The 27,728-nt window shown below is 37.7% G+C and overlaps 1 protein-coding gene across 2 annotated transcripts in view; it reads left to right on the top strand.

Annotated features, from left to right (window-relative positions):
- The window catches only part of SYNE1 (spectrin repeat containing nuclear envelope protein 1), a 295,836-nt gene that overhangs the window by 232,198 nt on the left and 35,910 nt on the right, over nucleotides 1-27,728 (top strand). The window contains exons 113-128 of one of the 2 annotated variants that reach the window (XM_065680584.1): nucleotides 252-407; nucleotides 3,525-3,680; nucleotides 4,276-4,446; nucleotides 5,949-6,082; nucleotides 7,478-7,682; nucleotides 8,896-9,078; nucleotides 10,127-10,273; nucleotides 11,324-11,478; nucleotides 11,839-11,986; nucleotides 15,511-15,605; nucleotides 16,623-16,857; nucleotides 17,588-17,782; nucleotides 20,647-20,772; nucleotides 21,531-21,686; nucleotides 23,060-23,218; nucleotides 24,282-24,448. In XM_065680584.1, the coding sequence (XP_065536656.1) occupies nucleotides 252-407; nucleotides 3,525-3,680; nucleotides 4,276-4,446; nucleotides 5,949-6,082; nucleotides 7,478-7,682; nucleotides 8,896-9,078; nucleotides 10,127-10,273; nucleotides 11,324-11,478; nucleotides 11,839-11,986; nucleotides 15,511-15,605; nucleotides 16,623-16,857; nucleotides 17,588-17,782; nucleotides 20,647-20,772; nucleotides 21,531-21,686; nucleotides 23,060-23,218; nucleotides 24,282-24,448 (2,588 nt within the window). Of the gene's footprint in view, nucleotides 1-251; nucleotides 408-3,524; nucleotides 3,681-4,275; nucleotides 4,447-5,948; nucleotides 6,083-7,477; nucleotides 7,683-8,895; nucleotides 9,079-10,126; nucleotides 10,274-11,323; nucleotides 11,479-11,838; nucleotides 11,987-15,510; nucleotides 15,606-16,622; nucleotides 16,858-17,587; nucleotides 17,783-20,646; nucleotides 20,773-21,530; nucleotides 21,687-23,059; nucleotides 23,219-24,281; nucleotides 24,449-26,551; nucleotides 27,108-27,728 lie in introns of those variants that run through there. The other variant, XM_065680583.1, reaches the window with a different exon arrangement.

Genomic DNA, 27,728 nt, shown 5'->3' with positions numbered 1-27,728 from the left:
TTTAGCATCTTTCAGTGTGTCATAATATTTTGTTAACTCTACATAAGTATTTTTAAAAGTAGGCTTTTTATTATGAACTCTTTTACAGATAGCAGATAAATTTAGATTTGAATATATATACTGTTCTTAAATTCTGAAAGCATTGAATTCAGGAAGGCAGTGGTTAGCATTGCTCTTCACTGATACATTTAATTGACCCAACAATAAAGGTAAGTGTATGAGGAACTATGTATACTCATATTTCTTTGCAGATCCAACTGTTGGAAAGTCTGCAGGAGTCCTGGACAGGATATGAAAATAATGTGCAGTGCCTAAAAACTTGGTTCGAAATCCAAGAGCAGAAGCTGAAACAGCAACAGAAAATTGGAGACCAGGCTTCAGTACAGAATGCTTTGAAAGACTGTCAGGTATAGTCCCTTATAAATAATACTATTTTCTTTCCAGCAGTTAGAAACAACACTTGATAAAGCCACGTGAAATCTTCATATTAGTGAAGTCAGTGACAGAATTCCTATTTATACTTCTGGGAGGGAGAGATTTCATTCCTAAAGTGCAAGCAATAAGAAAGGAGGAAGGAACAATAATATCCCAGAGATGTTTAAAAGCAACCAGAGGTATTCTTTTTGTACTATGTATTGACGTATGGGCATTTCCAAGCATGCCAGATGTACTGAACTAGAAAAGCATCAGATGAATATGTTCCCATTCCTTTTTAGCCAGTCTTATGGAATTTGATGTCATGAACAATATGCTTGACTATGCAAAAAGTTGTTTTTTTCTGCCTTATTATTCTGCTCTGCCATTTTTCCTATTCTTTTTCCACCTCATATGTTCCGTCTTGACTATTCAAGACAAATACTAGAGTGCAGAGAGGTATTATGCTTTTATTAACATATGCTAGGATTTTATTTTTTTTTTTAAATATTCAGCTATCCAAAGAAGGAAATACTGCTGTGAGGACAACTGGATGCCCAAAATCTTGATGTTCTCATACCCTTAAAATGGAGTAAGGAACTGTGTTTATCTTGGTGTGGCTGCCTTTCCTGCATCATTTAATGAATGAAACAAATATGATCTAGCTCTTAAGTCTTCACAGACAGAACAGCTGAAAATCTATTAAAATGAAATGCAAAAGAGAATTTCATCTATATTCACCAGTGTACTAAACCCATCTTTCTTTCTATAAAGGCAAACACTTGGTTAGGCCAGAGATGTTACAAGTATATATTTTTTTTTTTTCTGAAATTCTTGGCCTAAGTTCTCAAACTGGTTGCAGTGCTTAGTTTGAAATAAGGTATCTTTAGGGTTTCAGCACAATAAACCCATACGGCAGCAGGAAGGGTAATTTAGCTTAGCTTGACATAATGGGCAGGCTGAGTTGGGCTGGAGTTCAAAGCTGAATCTGATTTATCACCTTTACAATTCCTGTGGTCAGGGAAGCGAGCAAATACACTTGGTGAGTCAGTTATAAATGGCAAGACTTTGATCAGCAGAGAAACAAATTGTCTAAGAAATAATTGTATCAGACACTCCCAGTATCTGGTTCAACTACTACAGAAACTGCAGTTTATTTATTAACCAGTGTTAGTTGCTGCTTAGTGTCATATTAATAAGTGAAACCAGCCATTTTTTCACACCACATATCAGAAACAGCAATGTGTCTTTAATTCAGATGATGAATAACAAACCCTTTTTCACAGAGAACCAGAAATATTTGCTATTCTTGGTGATTGAAACTTTTGTCTGCTTTGTATTCTGAATTTTGGAGCAACCTTGTACAAACCCAAACACCTTTTTGGAAATCAAATTTACTATGTATGACCTAAAAGTGTTTGTTTTTTTGTCATCTGGTAAACAAAAGATGTGTTACTCCAAGTCTGTAGTCTGGAACAAGGCCATTGTTTGCAGAAATATGAAATAAAACAGGAAAAAATGCAAATAATAAAGAGTACAGCAAAAATTTTCTCACTTATATGTATATAGAAAAAGGTGTGTTGTATGTGTGCAGGGATAAATTCAATAGCAAGTGTTCACAAGACTAGGCAGAATTCTGTTCCAAATACTCCCACCGCTTTCTAGAATGTAAAGTCTGTTATGGCAACAGTTCACTTGCAGTTTTTTTGATTCACACGGAGAGTAATTTTTGGAAAGGCATGGGTTTTCAGTTTGCCCAGTTTTGTTGTGTTGTTTTCTTCCCTTGATGATCCATCTCTCATAGTAAGGAAAGGCTTGCAGGAAATTAAAATATAACTGAGATTAAAAGGTACACTAATTAATGTAGAAGCTCTGCTCAGACTCAGTGTTTGCACTACCTGACGCTACACATCTTCAACACGAGTCAGGTCATAGGAGGACTTGCTTGGATCTCCCTGCACCATGCTGTGAATTTATATAAGTAGTTTCCTGGGTAGGAATAAGGTTATGCAGTCGTGATATGGGCTATACAACTCAGTTGATCACTGAGTCATCTTGTCCTCTCTCCTTAATTTTGTAACTTCATTCTCATGCTGTTGAGGTGTGAGGAAGATCACAGGCTTTGTGACTAGCAAATGTTACATTTGAAGTATATTACTTGAAGCTATGCAGAGCTTCTGCACTTCTTGATAAAATGTGATAAAACTGGTAAACTCTTAATCGGCCTTTCCAAGACGACCAATCTAGGGTCATCTTAAGTCAACTACACAGTCAGCACTTGCCTAAAGCAGCAAAACAAGCCACTAACAAGTTGTCATGGCCTCAGTGCTGAGGTACTCAGCCTTGTTTTCTTCACTTGTTTTCACACTAACTGTTCATTTTCTTCCCATTTTCTTCAGTTAGTGTGTGGCAACACTGAGCAGAGCAAAATGCTATTGAGCTCATTAATGCCTCCCAAAAGCATGCAACCTTGAGGAGGCAATAAGAAAAATTCCTGCAGTCTATTATTTGTTGTCACTGGCTGGACTCAATGAACATGTCATTTAGAAAAGGGGAAGACTTGCTGTCCTCAGGGAAGGGGCTTTGGTGTGACCTGGCAAAGGAACAAACACTCCACTTCTTGTGGGGAGGCATGGCAAATGGACATCTTTCCCTAGGAAGTCATTTTGTCTTTTTCCTTAGGTGGCAAAATTAATTTTTTTCCACAGCTTGAGCCAGTTTTGGACTAATTAAAAAGCTCCCTCAGTGTTCTAGGGCAAACTAAGACACAATGATTTTCCCCTGTATTCAAACTGCTGTCCTATTTTTAATGAGTTATGGACTCTTACATGAGAGCAGACAATTACACACAAGTTTAATATAGAGGTCATCCTTGTATTTAAATTAAAGGCAAACAACTATACTTTAAAGAGAGCATAAAAAAAAAAAACAAAAACAAAATAAAATTGCTGATGAGTTATGATTCTCTTGAGAATAAAAAGCCAAAGTATGCAACTGTGACTTTCCTATTTTTTAAAGATAAGGAGCTTATGAGCATCTGTTCTGTCTCAAGGCATTATCTAGCCAGCTAAACAAACAAAAATATTCAGGTTTCTTCTTTTTCTTTTCAGGAATTAGAAGAATCAATAAGAACAAAAGAAAAAGAAGTTGAAAGCGTAGAACAGAGTGGTCTTTCTTTGATACAGAACAAGAAGGAAGAAGTCTCTTCTGCTGTCATGAAAACACTGCAAGAAATTAACCATTCCTGGGCCAATTTGGAACACATGGTAAAAGAATCATCAAGGGGCAGATTACAATGCCAGGAACAGGGCATGGAGCAGAGGGAGAAATAGCAGTTTGCAGATAGTAGCCTGCTTCTGTATTATAGGCGAAGAGATTTGAATTGTGTCCCTGTTTCCATCCATCCCTGTTTCCATCCATCCCCGAATTTGTGTGCACACTTCACATAAGATGGGTATAATGTTTCCTATTCCAAGGATGCTTTTAATTCTAGTAATTAAAGATTTTTTTATGATTCCTGACATTTATTGGAAAGGTACCAAATAATCTGTAAAGATCTGCCCTTTCCAGCACACAGATGCTTTCTTGATCCTGCTTTGGACTGAAGTAGAATGAACTTTATATATTCTCATTCCCTGCCATCCTAACTTTGTCAAATCAAGCAGAACTTTATGCTGAGCCAAGCAGAAGCCGAGCAATGGTTGTGCAAAATCTTCATTCTGCAACAGGTCTAAAATTGGGCATGTAGATCAAGTAGCCTCTGAGATCAAAAGGAAGGAAATAATTTAAACAAATCCCAAATATCTTGAGTGATTTTAGTTTAATGTTTGGTTTTTTTTTTTACTTCCTCCCTCCTCCTAGGTTAGCCAACTGAAGATATTGTTGCAGTCTGTTCTTGATCAGTGGAGCATTTACAAAGTGGTTTATGAAGAACTGAATAGTTACTTGACAGAAGCCAGATATTCCTTGTCCCGTTTTTATCTTCTTACCGGTTCTTTGGATGCTGTGAAAGTCCAAGTTGATAACCTTCAGGTAAGAAGAATACCATGGCTCTCGACATACTAAGGATGGATTCAAGGATTAATTTTGTCTTTATTACATAGATGCAGAGAACTAGACATTTTTGTTCATATGAAATTAACCAAACAAAATGTACCAGTATGTACAAGACATACTGGCACATTAAAATCACGTGTCATTAAGAAAACACATTATCAAATAGTCAATATTATCAAATTACCAAATAGTCATTTTCTGCATTTTTCATTTTGCAAAAAAATAAAACTGTGATGGTTGTTTTCTTTCTAATCACCATTAAAAGTTTCTCACTCTGCTTCATCAGGCTTCTGAGCTATGGGTGCATATTGAGATCACATTTTGATGCCCTGCACCCATGTGGTAACAGTAGATTGAAGATCAAAGAAAATAATGTTCTAAAAGCTGAGATACTCAGAAGTTCAGTGATTTTCCACTGTCAGAAAATAAATTATTAAAAATATGAAAAGTATTGTTCTGTTAGGATAGCTTTTTATTTCAAATAAAGTTTTCGTCTTTGGAATCAAAAATATTTTTTCAAACATTTGCAGATGCTGAAAGTAACAGCAAGTTGTTTTGTTAGTATTTTCTGGCAAATATAAGTTTACATCATCATTCACATATTTTGTGTGACTTGAAATCCAGACATATATAAAAGCTCAAACTCCCTAATTATGAGTGGCACTTTTCAAACCCAGATTTAAAGAACATCTGGTAATGCCCTTTACAGCCACTCTTCTAGGTTGTGATTTTTTATGCGTCAGAGGAGGAGTCAGTAAAAAAAATAGGTACAGAAAATTACTTTTTTTTTGCTTATTAAGATTTTAACTAAACCTCTTTAGTTGGGTTGAGATTTGCTAGGCTGTTCAAACCGTAATAATATGCACAAAAATACTTAAGTTTAAAAAGCCTTATGTAAAGAATAATTTTTTTTTATGCTGCTGCCTTTTTTGTCTTGTTCTAAACAGAATAATTTTATTTAATTTATTTTCTTCCATCAGTTAAGTTTTTATTTCTGAGTCAGTTCAATGCACTTACTCCTGTGCAAGATGCCACATCTGTGGAAGTGTTCAAGACCAGTTTGGATGGGGCTCTGAGGAACCTGGTCTAGTGGGAGGTGTCCCTGCCCACGGCAGGGGGTTAGAACTAGATTATCTTTATGGTCCCCTCCAACCCAAACCATTCTATGATTTAGCAACGAGTACTTGTTTAGAATAATTTCTTTTACAATTTTTTTCTTTTGTGAAAATATTAGATTAAAATTTACTCTTTGCCACTATATCTTGATATTGAAATCAAATGAATCTAACAATAGTATTTATATTAAACAACCTATTTAGATGAAGCACTCATAAAATCAAGTTTTGCATTCATAATCTCTATGATATAATTGATACATACTATTTTGAAATATTTCTACATCATACAATTATAATACCTCATATTTTATGGTGGTTTTTTGTGGGTTGGTTTTTTTTTTACTATTTTATCTGTTTTAGAGCCTACAAGATGAATTGGAAAAGCAAGAAAGTAGCTTACAAAAATTTGGTTCTGTGACCAACCAGTTGTTGAAAGACTGTCAATCACCAGTGACTGAAACACTTACCAACACTTTGAAAGAAGTGAATATGAGGTAGAAAATGTCTGTTTGTTGAACTTTACTTTTCATGGTAAACTGGCATTTATCCGTTGACCCATTTTTATATAATTTCTATTTTGGGTTTGTTTTTGTTTGTTTGTTTGTTTTTCTGTTTGGGAGCTTGTGGGGACAGCTGGGGTTAATATTTTTGCCAAGGGCTGAAGCAGAACCATCTCATTTACTACAAATAATAAATGAAACAATATTTTCTTCAGCAAAGCATTTGGACAGCACTGTCAGTAGTTTTGCTCCATGAATGGCTGCCGACTAAGATGCATAAATACTGTGCTGGAAAATAACACTGCACTTAAAATTCAGGAATCCTGTCTGAAAATTTCATTTGCTGTGCATGCTCCAGGTACCCCAGTTTTTGGATTGCTATTTCTAATTGTAGGAAGGGCCTGGTAGTCAAGAAGGTCTAAGCCTTCACCAGTAGGTTGGCAAACAGCTTCCTCAACTTTGAATCCAGGCTAGAACCACTGTAAGGGATCTATGGAAAGACAGAATCCAAAAGCAAAAACTGCTTTCATGGAAAATGACTTTTTTTTTTTTTTTAATTAATTAATTTAATTATTTTTTAAACACAATCATGACAGAATTTTTTATTTGTGGTTCATCCTGCACTAGAATCTGGAAGTGGAAGGAGGGATTATTCACCCCATTTTAAAAGATACTATGGGATTTAACAGTTTCAAAGATGACTGGAATTTTCACTTCACGATTTTTATCATATAATATTAGTTGAAAAATAATGTGATTTCCTTTAGTAAGGAAATTGCACAGCATATTTGAGAAAGTACATGTTTCTGGTTGCCATTAGAGCCAAGAATTCAAGAGGGGTTTAGATATTTAATTGCATAAAAAATTACAAAAAGTTTTAATAAGTCTGGGAGTATTTTAAAACGGAGTTACACAGAGGTTTATGACTTTTAATACTTTTGCCAGGGCTTGGGAGGAAATTGTAGCAGAACAAATGGTTTCTGTCCTGGGCTTGTTGGGCCCTTGCAGGAATCTGGTACTGGCCATTCATGGCCATTCATGGCCATTCATGGATGATGCTCTGTGTGGTGAACCAAGGTATGCTAAGTAGAAATAACTGGATGTTCACTTCAAAAAGTGCACTCCAGCTCTGTCTGACTTCAATCATCAATATACAGTATCCAAGATGTTGCACATATCAGACCTGCTCTGACAGGTCAGAAGAGCCTGTCAACATATTTCTGGGATTCCTTCCTTCCTCCTCCTCCTCCCCCCCGCAAATGTCTGGATCTTGATTATTACCAAGTTTCTTAAAAGCCAAAAGACCGTAGTGAACAGTAGAGAGGAAGAGGGACAGCGATAGTTCTTGGGACTCTTAGGCTTCAAGCATTCATTCAATCTCTTCACCAGGTGGAACAACCTTCTGCAAGAGATTGCGGAGCGGCTGCGTGCCAGTAAGGGCCTCCTTCAGCTATGGCAGAGGTACAAGGACTGTTACCAGCAGTGCTCCTCCACAGTCCGTCAGCGGGAAGACCAGATCAATGAACTCTTGAAGACTGCCACCAGCAAAGACATTGCCGATGATGAGGTTACTGCCTGGATTCAGGACTGCAATGTATGTTCAGTTGAGCTTTGCAGTTTTTCACAGCTCTGTGGGCTAAAAATACAAGAGGCTCTCCATTACTAAACTTAGTGTATTGGAAACTTGCATATAAACACATTTCTTTTTACTGATGCGTCTCAGGCACAGGAGCTTTACATCTATTACCCAAATATCATGAATTTCTCACACTTTCCATGTGATCCCTCCGTACTTGTTGTGGTGTTGTTTCAGAAGCTTGTATTTAAAGTCGTATCTCTGGAGAAGGTGGATAAATTACATAATTTGGTTCAGTCTTAAGTCTCTACCTGTCAAAGGGATTCTTGCTTGGGAAAATATTTCTACTAAATCTATTGAGTTCCTTGTAACAGAAAAACAAGATCCTTTGAATGTATTCCCACCAGACAAGGCTGTTCATGTTTTCTGAATGAAAAGTATGTTCTGGGGATGCCTTTATCCTTCCTTATGGAAAGACACTATTCACTCTGAAACCTTGAGATTCTTTCTTTTTCAAGACTGTATCTCAAGACAGCAGGATAGTTTACCTCCTATCTATGATTTCATTTTGGTTCTTTTGATTTTAAGTTACTGTTCAGTGTCAGTTGAAATGAAAAAGCATTGAAATGTCAGTTGTCTCACTGTAAGCAAAACAATTGCAAGGAAAAAAAATTAACACATTAATAAGTGTTTCGAGCATTTGCTGCCATAGTCATCTGGACTGGCTATTCAAATTGTTTATTTTTAATGAAATAATTTCTTGATTTCCTGATGGCACATTCTTTAGCTGTTATGTTAGGCCATTTACAAAAGTTATTTTTTCATTCCTCTTGGTAACTCATAGCAGAAAAAAACAGGAAGTCTAGTCAGACATGAGTCAGCCCACAGTGAGGGCTGCCACTGCTTAGGACCAGCATGTCAGTGGATTCAAAAGGTTTGTTTCAACAAGTATTGCCTCATCAGTAACTCAGGCTTTCTCAAACATAGGTGAGCAGTCACTTATTTCTGTTCCTCTGTGCGTGGGTACTTCGACCTATTTTTTTATTCTGCATAATATTTCCCTTTGAAACAGAGTATGAATGGACACTTTGGTATTGAAATGCAGTAGTAAATACAAGTTTTTCGTATAGTGGTGGAGTTTGGCTGTTTAATTCCTCCTTTAAATCAGGAGGATGACATTTGCAGAGTGTCAGGTTAACTATTTGTATCTTTATTCAATGTGTTGCCTCAGGATGTGCTCACAGATTTAAAGACAGCGCAGGAGTCACTGGTTGTTCTTCAAGAGCTGGGAGAGGAGCTAAAAAGCCAGGTGGAAGCGTCAGCAGCAGCAGCTATACAGTCTGATCATCTTTCTCTGAACCAGAATCTGTCAACCCTAGAACAAGCTCTCCGAAAACAGCAGGCTGTACTTCAGGTATGCAGAGAGTGTTTTCAGTCCTGGAATCTGATCATCCTGTGATACCTGAAAACACATAAATTAGCTAAAACTGAATGGGAAAGACAGTGGTGTTACCTGTTCACCAGCATTTCCTAGATTTCCCTGGAAGTCAAAAAGTAGAAAATATGCTCACAAAATATGCTGAGAGTATAAAATATGCTCAAGTCCACTGCAGAAGCCTTGTAAGAAGGTCCAAATTCTGGGAAGATAATAGCACTCATGGAGGAAAGTACCTGTCTTGAATGCCAAGAGCACCATGCTTTCAGTGTGCAGCAGTAGTGCTAACTTCTGGATCCACAGCTACTGCTCCCCTAAAGACAAGCTCTCTTTCCAGCTAGTTCTTTAGCAGTAAGACAAATAAGAGATTCTGAGTAATTCTGGTGTAGAATTGATGTTTACAGTTCCTATTAATGTCAGTGCCTGGATTGAGATCTACCATTTGTGTTAAAACCTGATGAGCAGATGTTGCTAATTGCTTGTGTCACGAGTGACTAGAGCAAAAAAGAGCAAAAAATGAACCATCAGGATGTGTTCCATAGGGAGGTATATGGGTGAGAAGGCAACAAAGGTAGTGGCTTCTCTTTGGGTGACAACAGGATTTATCGAAGAAATTCAGCATTGTGTAAAACATTCTTATAGTATCACTTGTATTGTGAGGAGACAAAGCATAAGAGAAGTTTTTAATTTCAAATTGCAATAATAGCAGCTAGTGGTTTTCTCTGCTGGCAATAAATTAAGCAGGAGTTTCATAAAAGGAAGTTAAAGGAGGTTATCTATTTCAAGGCAAGGAGATATTTATGCAATTTGTGGAAGTGTTACCTTTTTGCAGTGATTAAAAGTCCTCTGTTCTAAGTTAAAAATAAAACAAACAATAATTCCATGGTCTGTGAGCAAAGCTGCAGTCACAATTGCTTCTAGCCTATACAGCTGTTTGCAAATCTATAATGAGAATAATTGGAGTGTAGTATCAGTATGGATGCTATGTGGCCAAAGTTCTTAAACTGTGGGTCCTTTTCTATTCAAGGCTGGAGTGCTGGATTATCAAACCTTTGCCAAGAACCTGGAAGTCCTTGAGGCCTGGGTAACAGAAGCAGAGGAAATATTAAAAGAGCAAGATCCTAGTCACTCATCTGATCTCTCAGCAATACAGAGGAGAATGGAGGAACTCAAGGTGACTAACAGATGCAGAATATTGATTTGATTTTCTTTTTTTTCTTCTCTTAGCTTGGCTATTTTTAGTACAGGTTGTGCGCACATATCATACATACATTCTGTGTATATTAAAGGACTGTCGCTCATGCAGAGCGTAAGACTGAGAACTTAGAAGTTTAGTGGCAACCAAAGAATGATTGTCAATGTTACTTTACCCCCAAGTAAAGAAGAAAAGAAGAAAAGTGTTTAGAATAAAATGAATATAAACTCAAAATGGAAATGGATATTTTAGCAGGTTTTTGAGATTTCCTTTATCTTCTTTTTTTCTCTCTTTTTTTTTTTTTTTTTTTTTTGTCTGTCTCACTGGTATTTATTTTAGGGATGAAGTTGTCCATTTTTTGGTATCTTGATAAACTGGAGAAACTTTTGTACTGTGTACCATATAATCTCCATTTGCACCCTTCCACTCTTTTTTTTTGTGGTGCTTCTTTTTCACCTCTTCTTGCAGAGGCTCTGACAGGAAGTTAATTAACATTGCCATCTAGGCTGGTTTTGTCACTTTAATCTTCCATTATTTTTCTATCAGGATTAAGTATGCATATACTTTCACTTTGGGCATGCTAAAACCCAGAACATTTTCCCAGTGTAGTCGATTGGATATTTCTGTACTGCAAAACAAAACCCAAAAATAAAGAGTTCAGTGAGTTCAGTGGGAATTTGCCAGCCTAACATTCAGGCTAGGAAACAAGGAAGAAGGCTTGCTTTTCTGACACAAACATATAGCTTCAAACTATGCAAAACTAGTCTACGTTTGCAGCTCTGAGGGGAAAATCCCCAATTTAGCAAAACACTCCAATGCAATTTCAGTTTATTTCTCTCTGTGCGTTTAAGCATGAACATGAGTCTTCTGGTCTGGGATCAGAGGCTGAAAACTGGAAATGCGTTTCTCTGGCATAGGGATTGCTTGCCACTTGGTGGCAGCCAAGGCCATTCCAAATTTTAGTGAGTGCTTGTTCATAATTTCGCAGTCTGTGAACATGCTGGTTATCACTTTTATTGTATGTTGCAGAGTCGGATGTTGAAATTCAGCAGCATGGCCCCAGATTTGGACCGTCTTAATGAGCTGGGTTACAGGCTTCCTCTGAATGATAAAGAAATCAAAAGAATGCAGAATCTGAACAGACATTGGTCGCAGATCTCCTCTCAGACTACAGAGAGATTCAGGTTGGAACAGTTAAAGGTTATTGTATCATTTTCTTAGATTACAACAGCTAGAAAGTACACCTTTTGCAGAATATATGAAATGTTTCAGATATTTCATGAACCAAAGTTCTGTTTCTGGGGTGTACTTGCAAGTAAAGAATGATACCAGTGAGCTGAGATGTTGATTTTGCCATAAATTAACAGCATTTGAAATAAGGCAGACTGCTACTTTTCAAGGGTTTGACTAAATAAATTGAATGGGATAGCTGAGTGGGAAAAGTGTTACCATCTGTTTTGTAATTCTGCTGGAAAAGTTATTGCGAGACAATGAGGTGTGTGATAGGAGGAGACTTTACATGAATCTGTCTGTCTTTCTTTCAGTAAGCTGCAGTCCTTCTTGCTGCAGCAGCAGACCTTCCTGGAGAAATGTGAGACTTGGATGGATTTATTAGTTCAGACTGAGCAAAAGCTGGCAGCAGAGATTTCAGGAAACTACCAGAGCCTTTTAGAGCAACAGAGGGCACATGAGGCAAGTGATCACGTGTATTTATACGTAACTACAACACGTACTATTTATACCTAAATGGAATGCACATTCTTTTGTGGAGTAGTATAATTACACCTTGAACTGAATTACATTTGCCTGCACCATCTGAGAATATCTTAAAAACAGAAGCATGCAAGTATATCAATAATATCCGGTTTGAGGGAGGACTTGAGTATGTGTCTGCATTTGTGTATAATGTATAAGTGTGCCTATGAGTGCTTTTCCCTTACATTTAGCCTGTCTCACATTGCTTTGTACCAAGGAAATGGAAGTTTTCATTGGTCTTCCCATAAAGCCTAACTTTTCTCATGCACTTTGGCCCTTTGTCTTCAGTCCTAACTGGATAAAAATCTGTGTTCTTTCATTTTATTCTAATTTTATTTGTTATTAAAATGGACATGTACAGCATCTGAAGTGCATTTTAGAAGAAGACTTTCCTGTCAAATACTGAGTTATATAACTCATCATGGGGCCTCCATTTGGTAACGTTTCCTTGGAGAGCAAATTGATTCAGTCCTCACTGTGTGCTGGAGTCATTTGTTTCTTTTTAACAAATGAACTAGCCCAGCTTTTGCTGCAAGGAAAAACTGATTCAGAGTTTTTACTAGAGTATGCCTTTATGATTATTCTGTGAAGTCAAGTGATGCGCATTTTTTCTCCACCCATATTGCTGCTGCCAAGAATTCTGGTAAAGATCAAGACAAGTCAATTTTCATACCAAAGCTCCCATGTGGCCACAGGAGTTTCAGTTCCCACAACTTTTTCAGTTGACCTACACATAAACTCGGGCCAGGCCATAGGGAGAGCCATGTCCTTCCCCTCCTTGCCTTACATTTCACAGCATACTGTAATGTCTGAAGCTGAAAGTAATTCACAATCATTTTTGCTTGCTTTAGTATACATTCACTTTAGCATTTAACTGTCTTTGCTTTCACAAATGTTATAAATTTTATTTCCTCTCAGTGCTGCTAGCATTAACTGGACAGTGTCTGCAAGTTGAGACATGCCATGTGTTTGAGATTTGAATGTCCAGAAATAATTACTAAGTGGATAATTTCCTACTGTTGTTGCGTTCAGTCATGTCTATAATTGTTGAAAGGGGTTAGTGGCAATCAGTCAGCATTCAATTGTCGTGAGATGTCAGTTTAATTCTCTCTTGAAACCTTGATCTCAGCACATAGCTCTGATGAGTGTTACTCAGGCACATTTTTTTTAAATAAAGCTTTTTTGCATTTTATGTAATCTAAATATCTTCAGTACTCGGTGTTCTTTGCAGTGCCTCCTAATAGTCATGAAGAACTTTCTTCCCACTCCTCACAGCTGAAAGGGCCAAATCTAAAGTTCTTGAGATGAATTTCCAGGTTCTTTTGTGTTGTATTTTTCAAGACAATGAGGTAATAACTCTTTTTCCACATGTGCTATTGGAATGGATATTGACATTGCCTCCAGCTCTGTTTACCACCTTTCCACTGCTGACTCATAATTTTGCTGATGTTTATACAAAAAGAAAGCCAGCTACCTCAGTGGCCTTATGTAGAAATAACTTGCCACTGAAATTCACAAACCAGCAATAAGGAGGTGGCGCCTTTTTCAAAACTCATGCAGTAACACTGGCGTCTGCATCAGATAAGCCTCTCAAGATGATCTTGCACTCTTTCTAGTGCAATTCTCCAGATTCTTGCAAGCCAACACTGTGTGTTCCAGCACCTGCCCTCCTTTTCTTATCCTTTGAATTTCTATTTCTATGTTTCATACTGATCTACATATAAGAAGAAATTGGGGTGGCAAGTGGTCCCACATAATGGGGTATTCCTGTTAAGTACAGTCTACATGCAGGGAGCAAGTGGATGTTGACAGAAATCTCTTGCTTTTGGGTAGGGCTTGAATACCTCCACTCTAAGCAGAGTTCCTTATCCTTGACAATCTTTTTTTCACCCATCCTATTCAAGAAATACTAAAATTGTCACTTTTGAGGATTTGGTGGGGGTTTTTGTTTGTTTTTGTTTTTGTTTGGGTTTTGGGGTCTGATTTTGTTTTGCTTCGGCTTTTTTTTTTTTTTTTTTTTTTTTTTTACCAGTTGTGGCTCCCTAACTTGAAAGAAATAGGCGTGTCAGGAAGTACAATTTCTGCCTTCTTGCTCAGCTTTCTGAAATTCTCAGCCCCACAGTATTGTGGGTTTTTTCATGAGATAATAGAGCAATTAGTTTCCCTCTAGTTCAGGCTCACTCATTCATAAAAGCCAAGGTATTCAAAGAATACTATCAAGTACTTCTGCAAGGAAATTAGACAATATTATATTTTTCTAGTGGAGAATTTATGACCTGGGCAACGTTTTCAAAATTAACTCAGTGATTCAGAGAAGCAAAATTCCATTTGAAAGATTAGTCTGTCATCTAGAAGTCCTTAACTGCATACAATGTGCTTGAGGGATTTAACTGGGCAGGTGGCGATGGGTGTTATTTTGCTGGCAGTGCAGATGCAGGGATAGGTACATCACAAGTGGTGGAAAGACAAATAAGAAAAGTGTAATCTTGATTTGGGCAATAGTGGCTCTCAGTTCAGGCAAGGGTAAACTTCTGTCAACTGCAAACACCATCCCTTACAACAGAAAAAAAAAAAAAGATCCCAAGTCTCATACCAAGATTCTTTCTCTTTTAATCTCTCTGAAAACCTTTTGAACAGGGAGGCGATCTACTCCTGAGCTGATGCCTGGTTGTACGTTCATCGACATAAGATTCCTGAACAGCCTTATCTAGAGACATGGTCCATAACTAAAAGAAAATATATTTTAAAAGTAAATTTAAGCAGTATTCATGTCATACTTGTCTAAGTAGTACTTAAGTATTTTTTATCTTAAGTAATATTTAAGTAATAAGGGAGTTTTAGAAGCGTTGTGAAAATTTAGTGTGACTGATGGGGAAAATTGGAAAATAAATTGCAAAAATTGGAAGAAGCAGAAAAGTGATTTTTAGTTTCTACACGTGGCTGATCATTTCTATGCCATTTCAAATTCTGTTGGCAGTGTAAAATTGTATTCAAAGTTTGTATAACATTATCACACAGAATCTGCATGCATAAATTCAGTTTAACAAGGCAAATGACTGTAATGTTCTTAAACATGTCAGAAAATAAAAAGTGCCCTTTCTGTCCATGCAGTTAATACCCTATCTGAATTCTGTTGTAAATTATAGTGCAAATCACACAATTCTGTTTAGAGAATAAAACATTATCTTCTATTGATATCATTTATCTTTTTAATAGTTTTAATTTAAATCTCAGGGAGCTAATAATAATTACTAGAACTGACAACTCCATAAATTATATTTTTAAATGTTTCTATTGAAGTTTGTGACAAAACTCCCATTGAATTAATTTTAAATAAGAGTAAATACCTGGATTTATTCTTTTTTTACCAGTGTGTGGTTTGATTGAATTAAGTTATAAAATCTTGGTTTTGAATTACAATGTAAAATCTTGTTTTAACCTCCTTGTCTCCTGCACGACAGCTATTCCAGGCAGAGATGTTCAGCCGCCAGCAGATTTTGCATTCAATTATCTCTGATGGGCAGCACCTTTTAGAACAAGGACAAGTGGATGACAGGTAAACATTCCTGTTCTGTTACTTCGGCTGGTTACGTGGAGTAATACGACTAGTGGGAGACCTCCAAACAGAGAAGGTAGCAGATGTCAGTGTTCAGATCATGCTCTACTGAAATAGAATTTACTATAGCTGTGGTTAAGATATTAATTAGACAGTTCTTAAACAAGACAGTGTTCTGTAAGATGCAGTGGGTTATGTGAACGTGTGAATGCATTTGGGAATACAACAGCTTTAAGGCTGCTTCTCTGGCAAAGATTTGGCTTGGATTATCAAGCACATTACACATATGTCTATTTTGATGTACTTTCAAAATGTTACTTTCACCAAAGAAGCCTGCAGTGACAGATGTAGTGAGTTACACATGATGTATCTGGCTGGGGATTTCCCTCTATCAAGAGGATTATCTGCTGCCATATCAGAAGACCTGCAGCCTAAATGTGATGGAATAGGAATGCATTGCTGAGATTTTATTTTTGACACTTATGATCAAATGGATGAAACTCAGTGAAACACCAGTGGCTTCACACTTGTACATATGCATTGAATTTGCTAAGGGCATCATGGTCCTAGTATAAGAGGAGCTGTTTATTGGGATGTGAGAATTTTGTTAATGCTTTGTGTATCTTATGCCTGCTTTGAACTGAGTAGTAAATCTGGGAGTGAATTGTGCAATCTCCATTATTTACTATGAATTTGGCTAATCCAAACTGACAAAATCTGTGGGTTTTCTTTGTATATTTCTGGGGAGAAGGTAAAAGAGTTTTGGATATTAAAGGGTTTTTTTTTTTTTGTTTTTTTTTTTTTTTTAAGTTCTCAATAATTGGAGCCATTTGGTTCTCCCAATACATGCAGTGTGAAGTTCTCATCCTCAGTCAGCTCTCATGAGACTTCAGTACTTTTCTCCTAGTGTTTCATAACTGACAGCCAGAAAACATCTTCCCTTTCCCTTCAGTTTATTTTATTAAAAAATAGACAGAAGTATGAAGATTACTATGTATCTTTATCTTTTTATATTAGGGATGAATTTAATCTGAAGCTGACTCTTTTAAGTAATCAATGGCAAGGAGTAATTCGCCGGGTACAGCAGAGGAGGGGGATCATTGACAGCCAGATTCACCACTGGCAACGCTATAGGGAGATGGCAGAGAAGCTGCGCAAGTGGCTGGTGGAAATATCCTGTCAACCTGTGAGTGGGCTGCACAATGTTCCTATCCCATTGCAGCAAGCCAGAACACTACTGGATGAATTGCAGGTATGTCCTGTGTGTTTGGAGAAAGAGGAAAAAAATCCCCACCTTCTTTACAGCCTTCATAATTTAAAAGAAATCTGTAAAATGTATTAGATTAAAACTATCTGCTTTGCAGAAAGTAATGTTGGATGTTAGCTTTTCTTTGGAACTGGAAGTTGGAGTTCACAAAGAACATGAAGACCTTACTGGACCCTCTCGCTTGAGGCTTATTTGTTTCTGGTTTTGCTTTGTAGCTAGTGTCACACTGAAACTGTCTTGAAAAAAAAAACCCCAAAACAGTGATTTCCTGTTTGAGGAATGTATTCTACCTAATCAAAAGAAATACCTTGAGTGTCATATGTACATGTGAGATTAACAATATCTATTTAGCAGCTTGGTGTCTTCAAGCTTTTTGGCCGGATGGTGCATATGATAATAATGCTTATAAGAATAATAGTCTCTAGAGAAACTATTTCTCTTTAAGAGCAATCGAGATACTGATATTGCTTTGGGTGAAAGAAGTCTTTCATGTCTTTATCTTTTGAGAAATTTTTTTAAAGGTCTGCTGCAGGTTAGTGTAAAGCATTTGGGCAGTAGCTCCTGCTTAAGCCAAGGTATGCAATCTTTTAAAGTATGGGCTTGAGAAGGAATTATACTGAATTCCTAATTATAATTAAAATGAAATAAAAATAATTTATTTAGAATTTTTATTTTTAAAATAACTAAAGTGGCAGAAAACTGTTAATATTTTCAGCTTAAAGAGAAAGTTCTCCTAAGGCAGCAAGGGAGTTACATCCTCACTGTGGAAGCTGGGAAGCAATTGCTGCTCTCTGCTGACAGTGAAGCTGAGGCGGCCCTGCAGACAGAGCTTACTGAAATTCAGGAGCGCTGGAAGATAGCTAGCACCCAGCTGGAGCAACAAAAGAAACAGCTTGCCTTACTACTGAAAGTAAGTGTGTAATTTCTTCTGTACTTCAGCAAGTTCATGTTTTCTCACTGTAAGTCCTGATGAAGAAAAGCATTCTCAAGGGATAAGCACACATCCAGGAATTACACATACGCTACACAAATTCACAATTTCTTTTCACCACCTCTGAAACTAGGAGTGGTAGTACTTCATAGCAGGCTTGTATATTGGCTGATATCTTTTAAATTAATACTTCCAGAACTCCACCAATAATGGATAATTCTACCAGTCCTATTTTCAACAAAGAGCAAAAACATGTTTTGTTTTGCACAGAGGTGATTAATTTTTATGCATACTTAAAATTGGGTTTGCATGGCCAGGTTTTGGTAGCGGCAGTCTACAGGAGTGTCTTCTTTGAGAAGCTTCCAGAAGCTTCCCCATGTCCAATAGAGCCAGTGCCAGACAGCTCCAAGATGGAGCTACTACAGACCAAGGCTGAGCCCATCAGCAGTGGTGGTAGCACCCCTGAGATAATACATTTTTTAAAAAGAGGCAGGGGGAGAAATCTGTGCTACATCAACTGCAGCTAGAGCAACAGCCCAAAGGAAGCTGTGACCCCATGGGAAGCCCACACTGGAGCAGGCTTCTGGCAAGACCTGTGGCCCTGTGGAAGGGGGAGCCCACACTGGAGCAGGTTTGCTGGCAGGACTTGTGACCCTGTGGGGGAGCCACACTGGAGCACTCTGTGCCTGAAGGATGCACTCTTGGAAGGGACTCACGCGGGAAGAGTTCATATAGAACTGCAGCCTGTGGGAAGGACTTGCATTGGAGAGGTTGGTGGAGGACTGTCTCCCATGAGAGGGGCTCTATGTTGGAGCAAGGGAGGAGTGTGAGGAGTCGTTCCCCTGAGGAGGAAGGATCATCAGAAACAGCATGTGATGAACTGACCACAGCCCCCATTCCCTGACACCCTGTGCCACTGAGGGCAGAGGAGATAGAGAAAATCAGGAGTTAAGCCCAGGAAGAAGAGAGGGGTGGGGAGAAGGTATTTTATGATTTGGTTTTATTTCTCATTATCCTACTCTGATTTGATTGGTAATAAATTAAACTAATTTCCCCAAGTTAAGTCTGTTTTGCCCATTACAATAATTGGTCAGTGATCTTTCTCTTATCTTGACCCATAAGACTTTTGTGATACTTTCTATCCCCTGTTTAGCTGAGGAGGGGGGAGTGATAGAGTGGCTTTGGTAGGCAGCTGGCACCCAGCCGGGGTCAACCCACCACATTACTGTGTTGAAAATTAGACCTGCCTTATTCCTTCTACATGTCAGTGTCAAGATCTATCTAGCAATGTAGTAGTCTGTGTTTCCTTCCAGTGCCTTGAGTATTTACTAGTTTAGACAAACTTCTGGGATCTTAGAGAAGGGAGACCTGAACTTTGTTTTGATGTAAGCAATGTCCAGAATGTGTGCTATCTTTAAGTACTAAGGATGATAGGCTGGAATTTAAATTTGGTCTGTTTGGTTTTCCCTGTTACTCATTCTAGAAAGGATGATGAAAATTGAACTTGCATCTGTTAATAGAATAAGACAAGTGCTTTTAGAGTAGTTTCAATGGTCTGATAGAATTACAGAACTATAGACACTTTTGGTTTGTTCATAAATAGCAAGAATCAAAGCAGTGCAAGAAAATAAAATAGTATTTCAGAAAAGCTCAGATAAGTAAATTTTTCTGCCTCTTTCAAGCTATGTTCATCATACCTTGGCTTCTAAAGGTGGAATGATGTTAGGATGTTTTAGCCATGAAAGCTGTTACCTAGAGAGACTAAAGTTTCTGGAGTGTTATATCTAAATGAAAATATGAAATTTGGTGATTGGAGATGAGAAAGTAGGTAAATTACCACACAAATTTCATAAATCATCTCACAGATAGCACGTCTTCATTACATTATGCTATCTTGGTTGTAAACACATGGGGGTTTATTGGTCTTCTGACCAAACTGGAAGCACAAGTGTATATTCTAGAAAAGTATGTGTTGCATTAAGAATATCACAGACTATTGTCACGTAAGGTCATAATACTTATTAAGGAGAGAAGAAAGAAGACACTAAAGAGAGTTTTTTTGCAAGACCTGTGATTTGTAATTCTCTATCCTGAAGATGATCATGAAATACTGGCATAGGTATGGAAAGGAGGGGAGGAGAGAAATAGAAAGGCAGTGGTAGAAGGAGAATATCTTGAAACAGAAGGCTAAGAGAAACAAGTTCCATATTTTCTGGTATCACACAGCTGTCATTCTTTTTGGGTTGATGGGTTTTTGAGAGACCTTTCTGTCTGTGAGTACCTTTTTAATAGGCTTTAACATCCAGGTGAGGCATGTAAAACTTGGCAAATGATTGGTATGGCTTGATTGCATTGGACACATTAAAAATTTTGGAAAGTATACAAACACTAAAGCTGGGTGCAGCTGCTGGAATCATTATTTTGAGGTACTTCAGTCTGACCTGAATTTGCTGTATTCCAAACCATTTTTCTTTTCTGAATGCACCTGAATGAAGCTTTTGTCAAATAACAGTGGCATGTTTAATACAGGCCTTCAAGAAAGGAAGTGGAAAATAGTTTTGGCAGGGAGAGGCTTTTCTGAAAGAATGGAGTTGGATCTAGACAACATTGTAATAGCAAGAGGTATTGGCTTGTGCATTTCTTCTAGCAGAAACCTACGCACAAAAGAAATTGATAGTTGTACACGTGACTCAAGCTCTGAGACTATGAGTATTATTTAGAGGGGGATTTCAGGGCATGTTGTTATGAAAAAGTTTTCACCATTGAGTGGTTAGTTAGGCAAATCAACTGATATAAGTGTAATCCAGATCTGAATGGAAATCTAATAAACGTTCTGCCTTCAGGACTGGGAAAAATCTGAAAAGGGCATAGCAGACTCCCTGGAGAAGCTAAGATCATTCAAAAAAAAGCTTTCTCAGCCTTTACCAGAGCACCATGATGAGTTGCATGCAGAGCAGATTCGTTGCAAGGTAAAGCACTTGTTCTCTGTTGACTGTTGTCTTATCTTTGCCTGCCTTTGCGCAGTAACCCATTCTGTTGTTAATAGGCTTCACATTAGTGATGTGCAAATCAGTCAGCCATCCCTGTAACAGAAACTATCCATGTAATGTTTGGTCATCATAATACCTGAGTGATCTCACTATAGTGTGAATCCCTGAGGTTAAATATAGATCTGCTCAAAGTGAAATCAGAACAGGGTCTGAAAGTAGTGTAGGAGCACTAAATACTGATGTGTTTTCATTACAGAAATTCTAACCAAAAATGTAAACTCATGGTATCTAAACTGATGGTTTATTTCTTTTTATTTGGGTGGAGATTACTGGGGAGGTCTCAGATAACACTCCTATGCTGTATTCTTTTCAGTTCAGAAATGAATTACAGCTTGAAAATATTTTCAATACAGAGAAGTCCAAGCCAATACTTGGAATTCTCAAATACCTTTGAACTTTAGAGAGATTTGAGTAGTATATTAGTTTGTGATGACTTGTTACAAGACTGACATATTACCTATTGAAGATTTACTTCTCTAATAAATGAAAATATTGTGTTGTGTGGGGTTGGTGTTTCCTTTTTCTTTTAAATGGGGCTGAAACAGTCTGCTTGAAATTGTGGGTCTGCTTCTGAGCTTTAATTCAGCGGCATAGCAATGCTTGTCTTCGTGCTTCTCTACATTCAGATTTTTATTTGTTAGAAAACTGGTCCTTTTTCCTTCTGAACTTCTTTTAAGGAGCTGGAGAATGCTGTTGAAGGATGGACAGATGACCTTGCACACCTCTCTTTGCTGAAGGAGTCCCTGTCTGTATATATCAGTGCAGATGATATCTCAGTCCTCAGTGAGCGCATAGAGCTTCTGCACAGACAGTGGGAGGAGCTGTGCCGCCAGGCAAGTACTATTACTGAGTAGTGATATGAGTATGCATGCTACAAAAGTGTTGGGAGAAAAATTGAATGCAAATGACAGCTTTTAAAAAAAGACACATGAAAGCACATGTAGATTCAAAACAACTTGTGCTGAATCAGGGAAAGCAAACGTTGAAATGCTTTGTTCAGTTATTGCTAGCGTTTCTAGATCTCTTGATCTTTGTCATGGCCCTGAGGTCATATTTATGCAGCTTTGAAAAAACAGCAAAGTGATATTGTGTGTTGTTACACTGTGACATGGCTTGGCTGGGGAAAACGCAGAAGTAATAGTTTACTGTGCTTTGGTGAAGGAGCTGTGGTCAGAAAGGATGTCCCCTCCCAGCTCTGTTGTACCTTCAGTTCTGCTGGTAGCTTCTTCTTCAGACATTGTTTTTTGCATTTCTGTTAGTCTGAGGATGACTTGTCTGCAAAATGAAGAGTATTGTTTGAATTTTCAGGTGAAGCATGCTATGAGTGTGCTTCTTCCCCCCATTTTGCACTTAGAAATCCAGGTAGTGGAGTCTCCCTTGCACAGCTTTTCAGATTATCCTCATGTTATTTCTGTGGTTAAGTAGAGATTACAGTCCAGATATACCAGGGCTAACTTTGAAATAGTTATCTCATGTAAGGTACCTGTGAAAGCTTCAAAACCACCCCTAAAGCAGGAAAAATGTTTCACAATTAACAGCACAGAACTTGTTATGAGGGAGTTGCGTTTGAATGAGCCAGTGCAGTCACTGCATGTATGTTTATGGTAAAGGAGGGAGCCAAGTAAAAAGGTTTTGTCTTAGTTTTGTGCATACTGAGTGTTTCAGGATTTAACCTAGTGCAGTACTTTGTTCAACCATTGCTTATACCCAGAAAGCTGCCAGGAAGTTTAGAACCGCAAAAGGGAAATGTGAGATCACATGTATGCCCCTGTTAAACCTAACATGGTAGTTAAAGAGCACATCACTTTTGTTGATGAAAGGGCGGACGCAGACTTCATCTTAACTGAAATGCTGATATAAGGTTAGAAATGATGCAGATTACAATAGGGAGGAAGTAAGTAGTTGTACAAGTGTCTGAAAATGGAGAGATTGCTGCTCACACTCTGCTGCTATTTTGATTTCAGTGTCCATCTTTGTCTTTTCATAGTCTGAGATGGTACCACTGCTATAGCAATTTCAGAGAATAGTAGAATAGCTAAGGTCAGAAAGGATCTTAAGATCATCTTCAGTTTGTTTTAATGGCAAGAATGTGCCTGGAACATTTCTGCAGGGCCAGAGGAGTTCATATTGAGGCACAAAGTGTTTCAAGCATCTCTTAAATGCATTTGCTATTTTATTTCTATTTACTCTCTGCAAATGTCTTAAGGTATCCTTACGTCGACAACAAGTTACTGAGAGACTGAATGAGTGGGCTGTCTTCAGTGAGAAGAACAAGGAACTCTGTGAATGGCTGACACAAATGGAAAGTAAGGTTTCTCAAAATAGTGACATCCTCATAGAAGAAATGATTGAGAAACTTAAAAAGGTATAGTGCAGTGCATATGCACTTACATGCTGTTCTTTATCTGATTACTTCGTTTGTGTTGAAAATAAGATACTGGATTAGCGGAAATAGATGTTTTGCTTTGCGCTGTTTATAAGTTCTGGTAAGACTATGTGTGTGTGTGTGCGTGTTGTCTTGCTATGCAGCCTTTCTTATCTTTCTTGAGGTAGGACCTTCCAGGAGATAGAAAATGAAGTGAATATGAAGTCAGAGGCATCTAAATGGTTTACTGAATGTTCGATCAGAATTGCCTGTAATGAGATGAACTATAGCAGATGTATATATGTTTTGGTTGCTTTTTTTTTTTTTTTTTTTTGCGGGGGGGATGTGTGTTCATTTTTCTGATCAGTCATAGAATCATAGAATACCAGGTTGGAAGGGACCTCAAGGATCATCTGGTCCAACCTTTCTAAGCAAAGCATGACCTAAACTACATGTCCCAGCACCCTGTCCAGCCAAATCTTAAAATTTTCCAGTGTTGGGGAATCTACCACCTTCCTGGGGAGGTTATACCAATGGCTGATTTTTCTTATTGTGAAAAATCTTCCTCTTGTGTCCCATTGCAGTCGCCCTAGGAGTAACTTGTGCTCATTACCCCTTGTCTTTCCCATGTGACTCCTTGTAAAAAGGGAGTCTCCATCTTCTTTGTAGCCACCCTTTAAATACCTGAACATGGTGATAAAGTTCCCCTGAGCCTTCTTTTCTCTAGATTCAACAAACCCTTTCTTCACATGGCCTGATATTGATCCCTGGAGGACCCCACTAGTGACAGATTGCCAGCTGGAACAGGAGCTATTCACCACCACCCTCTGGGTACAACTGGTCAGCCATTTCCCCACCCACTGCACAGACCACTTGTCAAGACTGTAATGTGTCAATAACATGATAAAGTTGTTCACAGTTACACATCTAATACTGAAGAGGTTTTCTCTGTACTGTATTTGTCACCAGAAAAGCAGGATTTGTGTGTGTGGTTCCTTTAGTAGTGTAGAGCAGAGTGTATTCAGAATAAATACCCAATTTCTGATTTCTCTTTACTGTCCAGGATTATCAAGAGGAAATTGCTGTAACACAGAAGAGCAAAATCCAGCTTCAGGAAATGGGAGACCGACTTGCTAAAGCCAGCCATGAGAGTAAGGCATCAGAGATTGAGTACAAACTTAGCAAGATCAATGACAGGTGGCAACATCTGCTAGATCTTATTGCAGCCAGGTAAACTTTGTTTCTAAGTACTATATGAGACAAATTAATATGCTAGACATCATGATTCTAGAATCTTTTTATTGTCTGCCTTTTCATCATTAACTGTGAAATTAGTTTATTCTTAACAATCAAAGCATTTCTGTGAAATTCACCTTCCTGTTTCACTGTACCGTACCTGACATAATTTCTTCAAGAAGAGTCAATTTCAGTCAATTTCAGTCAATTTTAATCAATTGCAGTCAGTGTTAGTTAGCCTTGCTCCAGTGACATCTCACTTTGGATTAGTGCTTAAAACTGGTTATAAATGTAGCTTTTCTAAAAAATTCTTGGTGGAGGAATCAAAACAGTTTATTTGTAGTTTTGGATTTAGAGAAAAGCAGTTCCTAAACTAAGTCTTAGGTTTTCTGCCTGATTACTTTTTCACTGATGGAGAAGAGTAACATCAGGTAGATGGCACACTGGGGCTAGCTTCTTTTTACTCAAGGTCAAAAATACAGCAGCAGTTTTCATAACTTAAAGAAATATATGGTTGTTGTTTGATATGTGAAAAAAATGGTTCATTTGTTTCAGTACTTTCTGATGAGCTGTGTTACAGACTCTCCTGTTACTGATAATAATTTTGTCACAATTTTGTACTTCATAAAGTGTACAAATACTTTATATTTCTGTGATGTAATGACATATGAATTAGTACTAATTTAGTCCTGTTAGCAGCAAAAGGGTTTGTTTAGTTTCGTCATCTATTTTCATCCATTCTTTTTTTCATATGGTTTTATTGCATTCCTGCTCTGAAATCTGTAAGCATGGGACAGCAGAAGCATTCTAGTGGCTTCACCTCCTGTTATAGTGGTTCATTTTAAAGTAATGAACACTGGATGTTTCTTACAGAACAATTAATTCAGGAAGTGGTGCATTACAGTGGAGGAGCCTGCTGGTTTCAGAGGATGTGATACATCACCAGTTGTTGAACATAAAGTATACTTGCCATATTTTTGTGCTTGTCTTTTGAAACACCTACTCGGGCAAATGTTCAAATAGGTTCAGGAAGTTTCCAGTAAAAAATGATTGCATTCAGAAACTGCAAAACACATCTTTAAAATATCTGTATTGTTTATTCAGCATTAGAGGTTAGTGTTCTCTCTAGGGACAAGTAAGGATTATGGATTTTGTATAATTCTTGAGGTGGAGAGATATAACATGCAATATTAGACACTTAAATTTTCTCTTTTCTGTTATCATGAAGCAGGGTGTCAAGTCCTAGTTCTAAACCAGTTTATGCAAAATATTTATTTGCTTTTACTTCCAGATTATTTCAGTTTAGCTTTCTCAACTAGCATGTGCAGCACTATTGTATGCGGTTAAATATATAACCCTTTCTATTCCAGTGCTTACTGAAGTGAAAAAAAAACCACACCGAAACCTGCAAAGTTTGAACGTTGCTTTGCTGAAGTTGGGAAGTAAATAGCGGAGAGGTTTTATGCTAAGTTATGGAAATTTTACTAGTTCAGTTGTAGCTTAGGCTGAAAGCCCAAGCTTTTGAATAATATATGTACAAAGTACAGATATGATGTCTAATTCCCACTGGACAAAATGGTTTGCATCCCCCAAGACAATTTTTAGAAGGCTCCAGAGACTCTTTATGGTATATTGTTATATATGTGTTCCTGTTAGAATATTTTGGAGTTTGGAATGTATCATATAACATGATTTTGGCTGCACTCAGCAGTAAATTCTGCAGTAAATGTAGTTTAATTGTTCTGGTGTTGAGAATAAAATACATCTTTTTATATTCTGGATCCCTGAAAGCATTAATAAATTATTAGAGTCTGTGCTTTTCTATGAAGCTACAGTCATTCCTTGCTGAGAGAATTTTTCTTAGTGGTTTGTTTCCTACAGCTGTGAATGAATAGGAAGTTCTCTATTGAAATGCTTTAGTAATATAGTATGGTAATATTCATCCAGTCTGAATATTTACCTGTTGATTTTATGCTCTGGAGTGAAACTTCTTTGTTCATTTGTATTAAGCTTCTCTCATTTTTTTTCTCACATTCTGTTTCCTTACCCACATTTTTAAAGTACCTCTCTGTTCTGAGATGTGTAACTCAGAAGAGACAGCTAGAGAAAGGTAGCTGCATCAGAGACTTCTGTTTCTGTCCTCCTGGAACATTTTTATCCTTTCAGATGAATTTTTCTGATATGTAACTCCAGTGCAAAGAATGCTGGTGATGTTTACAGCCGGGAAGCAGTCCTACTGCTGCAACTGCTCAGGCTTTGCAAAGAAGGCTATGTTGTATGTGTTTTCATCCCTTCCCCTAGTACTTACAATCCACATTCCTGAGAATCAGTTCTGGCACATGTTGATGAATGCAAGTTTTATTTAGAAACATGACCACTTGTCACCATTCAGTCTCATGTTATCAAGCAACGGCTGCTAGCATTTGTTTGGCGTGCAAAATTTTCTGTACAGTACTCACCAGCAAGGAGAAGTGTGGCCCCTTTCTTCCCCCCGCCACCTAAAGTAGAGTGTTTACAGGCTTTTGGAGTGGAAGTTCTTCTTTTTAACGCTGGAAAATTTCATGGTGGTGGCAGAGGACTTGCATGCTGTGAAGATGGCAGAGGACAACAGCGTGGATTCAGATCTCCCAGACTGTAATTGTGATATTACAAGGCAGGCAGCTAATTTTGTTTGCTTTTGATTGATACGGTTCTTTCTTGAAATCTTGTCTTGCTGGGAAACTAATTGAAATATTGATATGTAGAAATCTCTACCTTAGCTAGAAATTCCTGGTTTTTGCTCAGTTTTAAAACAGGTGACAGTGATAACAGCATACTTCATTTTGCAGCTGGTACTTTTGGATCCCAGAATAATTCTTTGTTACAGATGCAGACTTAGAACTAGTAAAATCTCTTAGCTGTCTGAAAGAAACTGCTAGACTGGTTTTACTGCTGTTTTTAAATACAAGATCATGTACACACAAGAGAAAGCAGATTTTGTATTTGTCTGCTCACTGTTTCTGTTATCAAAGGGGCATGGCTACAAAAAAAGAGAAGGATAGGGGCTGTAAAGAAAGTATTTCAGACTTAACTTATCAAAGCTGGTCTCTCCTTTAAACATTAATTATTGTTTTGTAACTGCATGTAATACTTGAACTCGGCCTGCATCTCTTGGGTTTTGGATTCAGCTTCTTTTTCTCCCTCTTCACACTATCTTTTCTAGAAATTTTGCTGTTGTTTTGCAGAATTCTAGCAATTGAATCTTTGAAAGGGAAACTCTGATCTGAAGAGCAAA

This window comes from Lathamus discolor, chromosome 5 (genome assembly GCF_037157495.1).
Source record: "Lathamus discolor isolate bLatDis1 chromosome 5, bLatDis1.hap1, whole genome shotgun sequence".
Classification (NCBI taxonomy): Eukaryota; Metazoa; Chordata; class Aves; order Psittaciformes; family Psittacidae; genus Lathamus; species Lathamus discolor.
The sequence above is the reverse complement of the archived record's forward strand: the minus strand, read 5'-3'. Positions and strand labels throughout refer to the sequence as shown.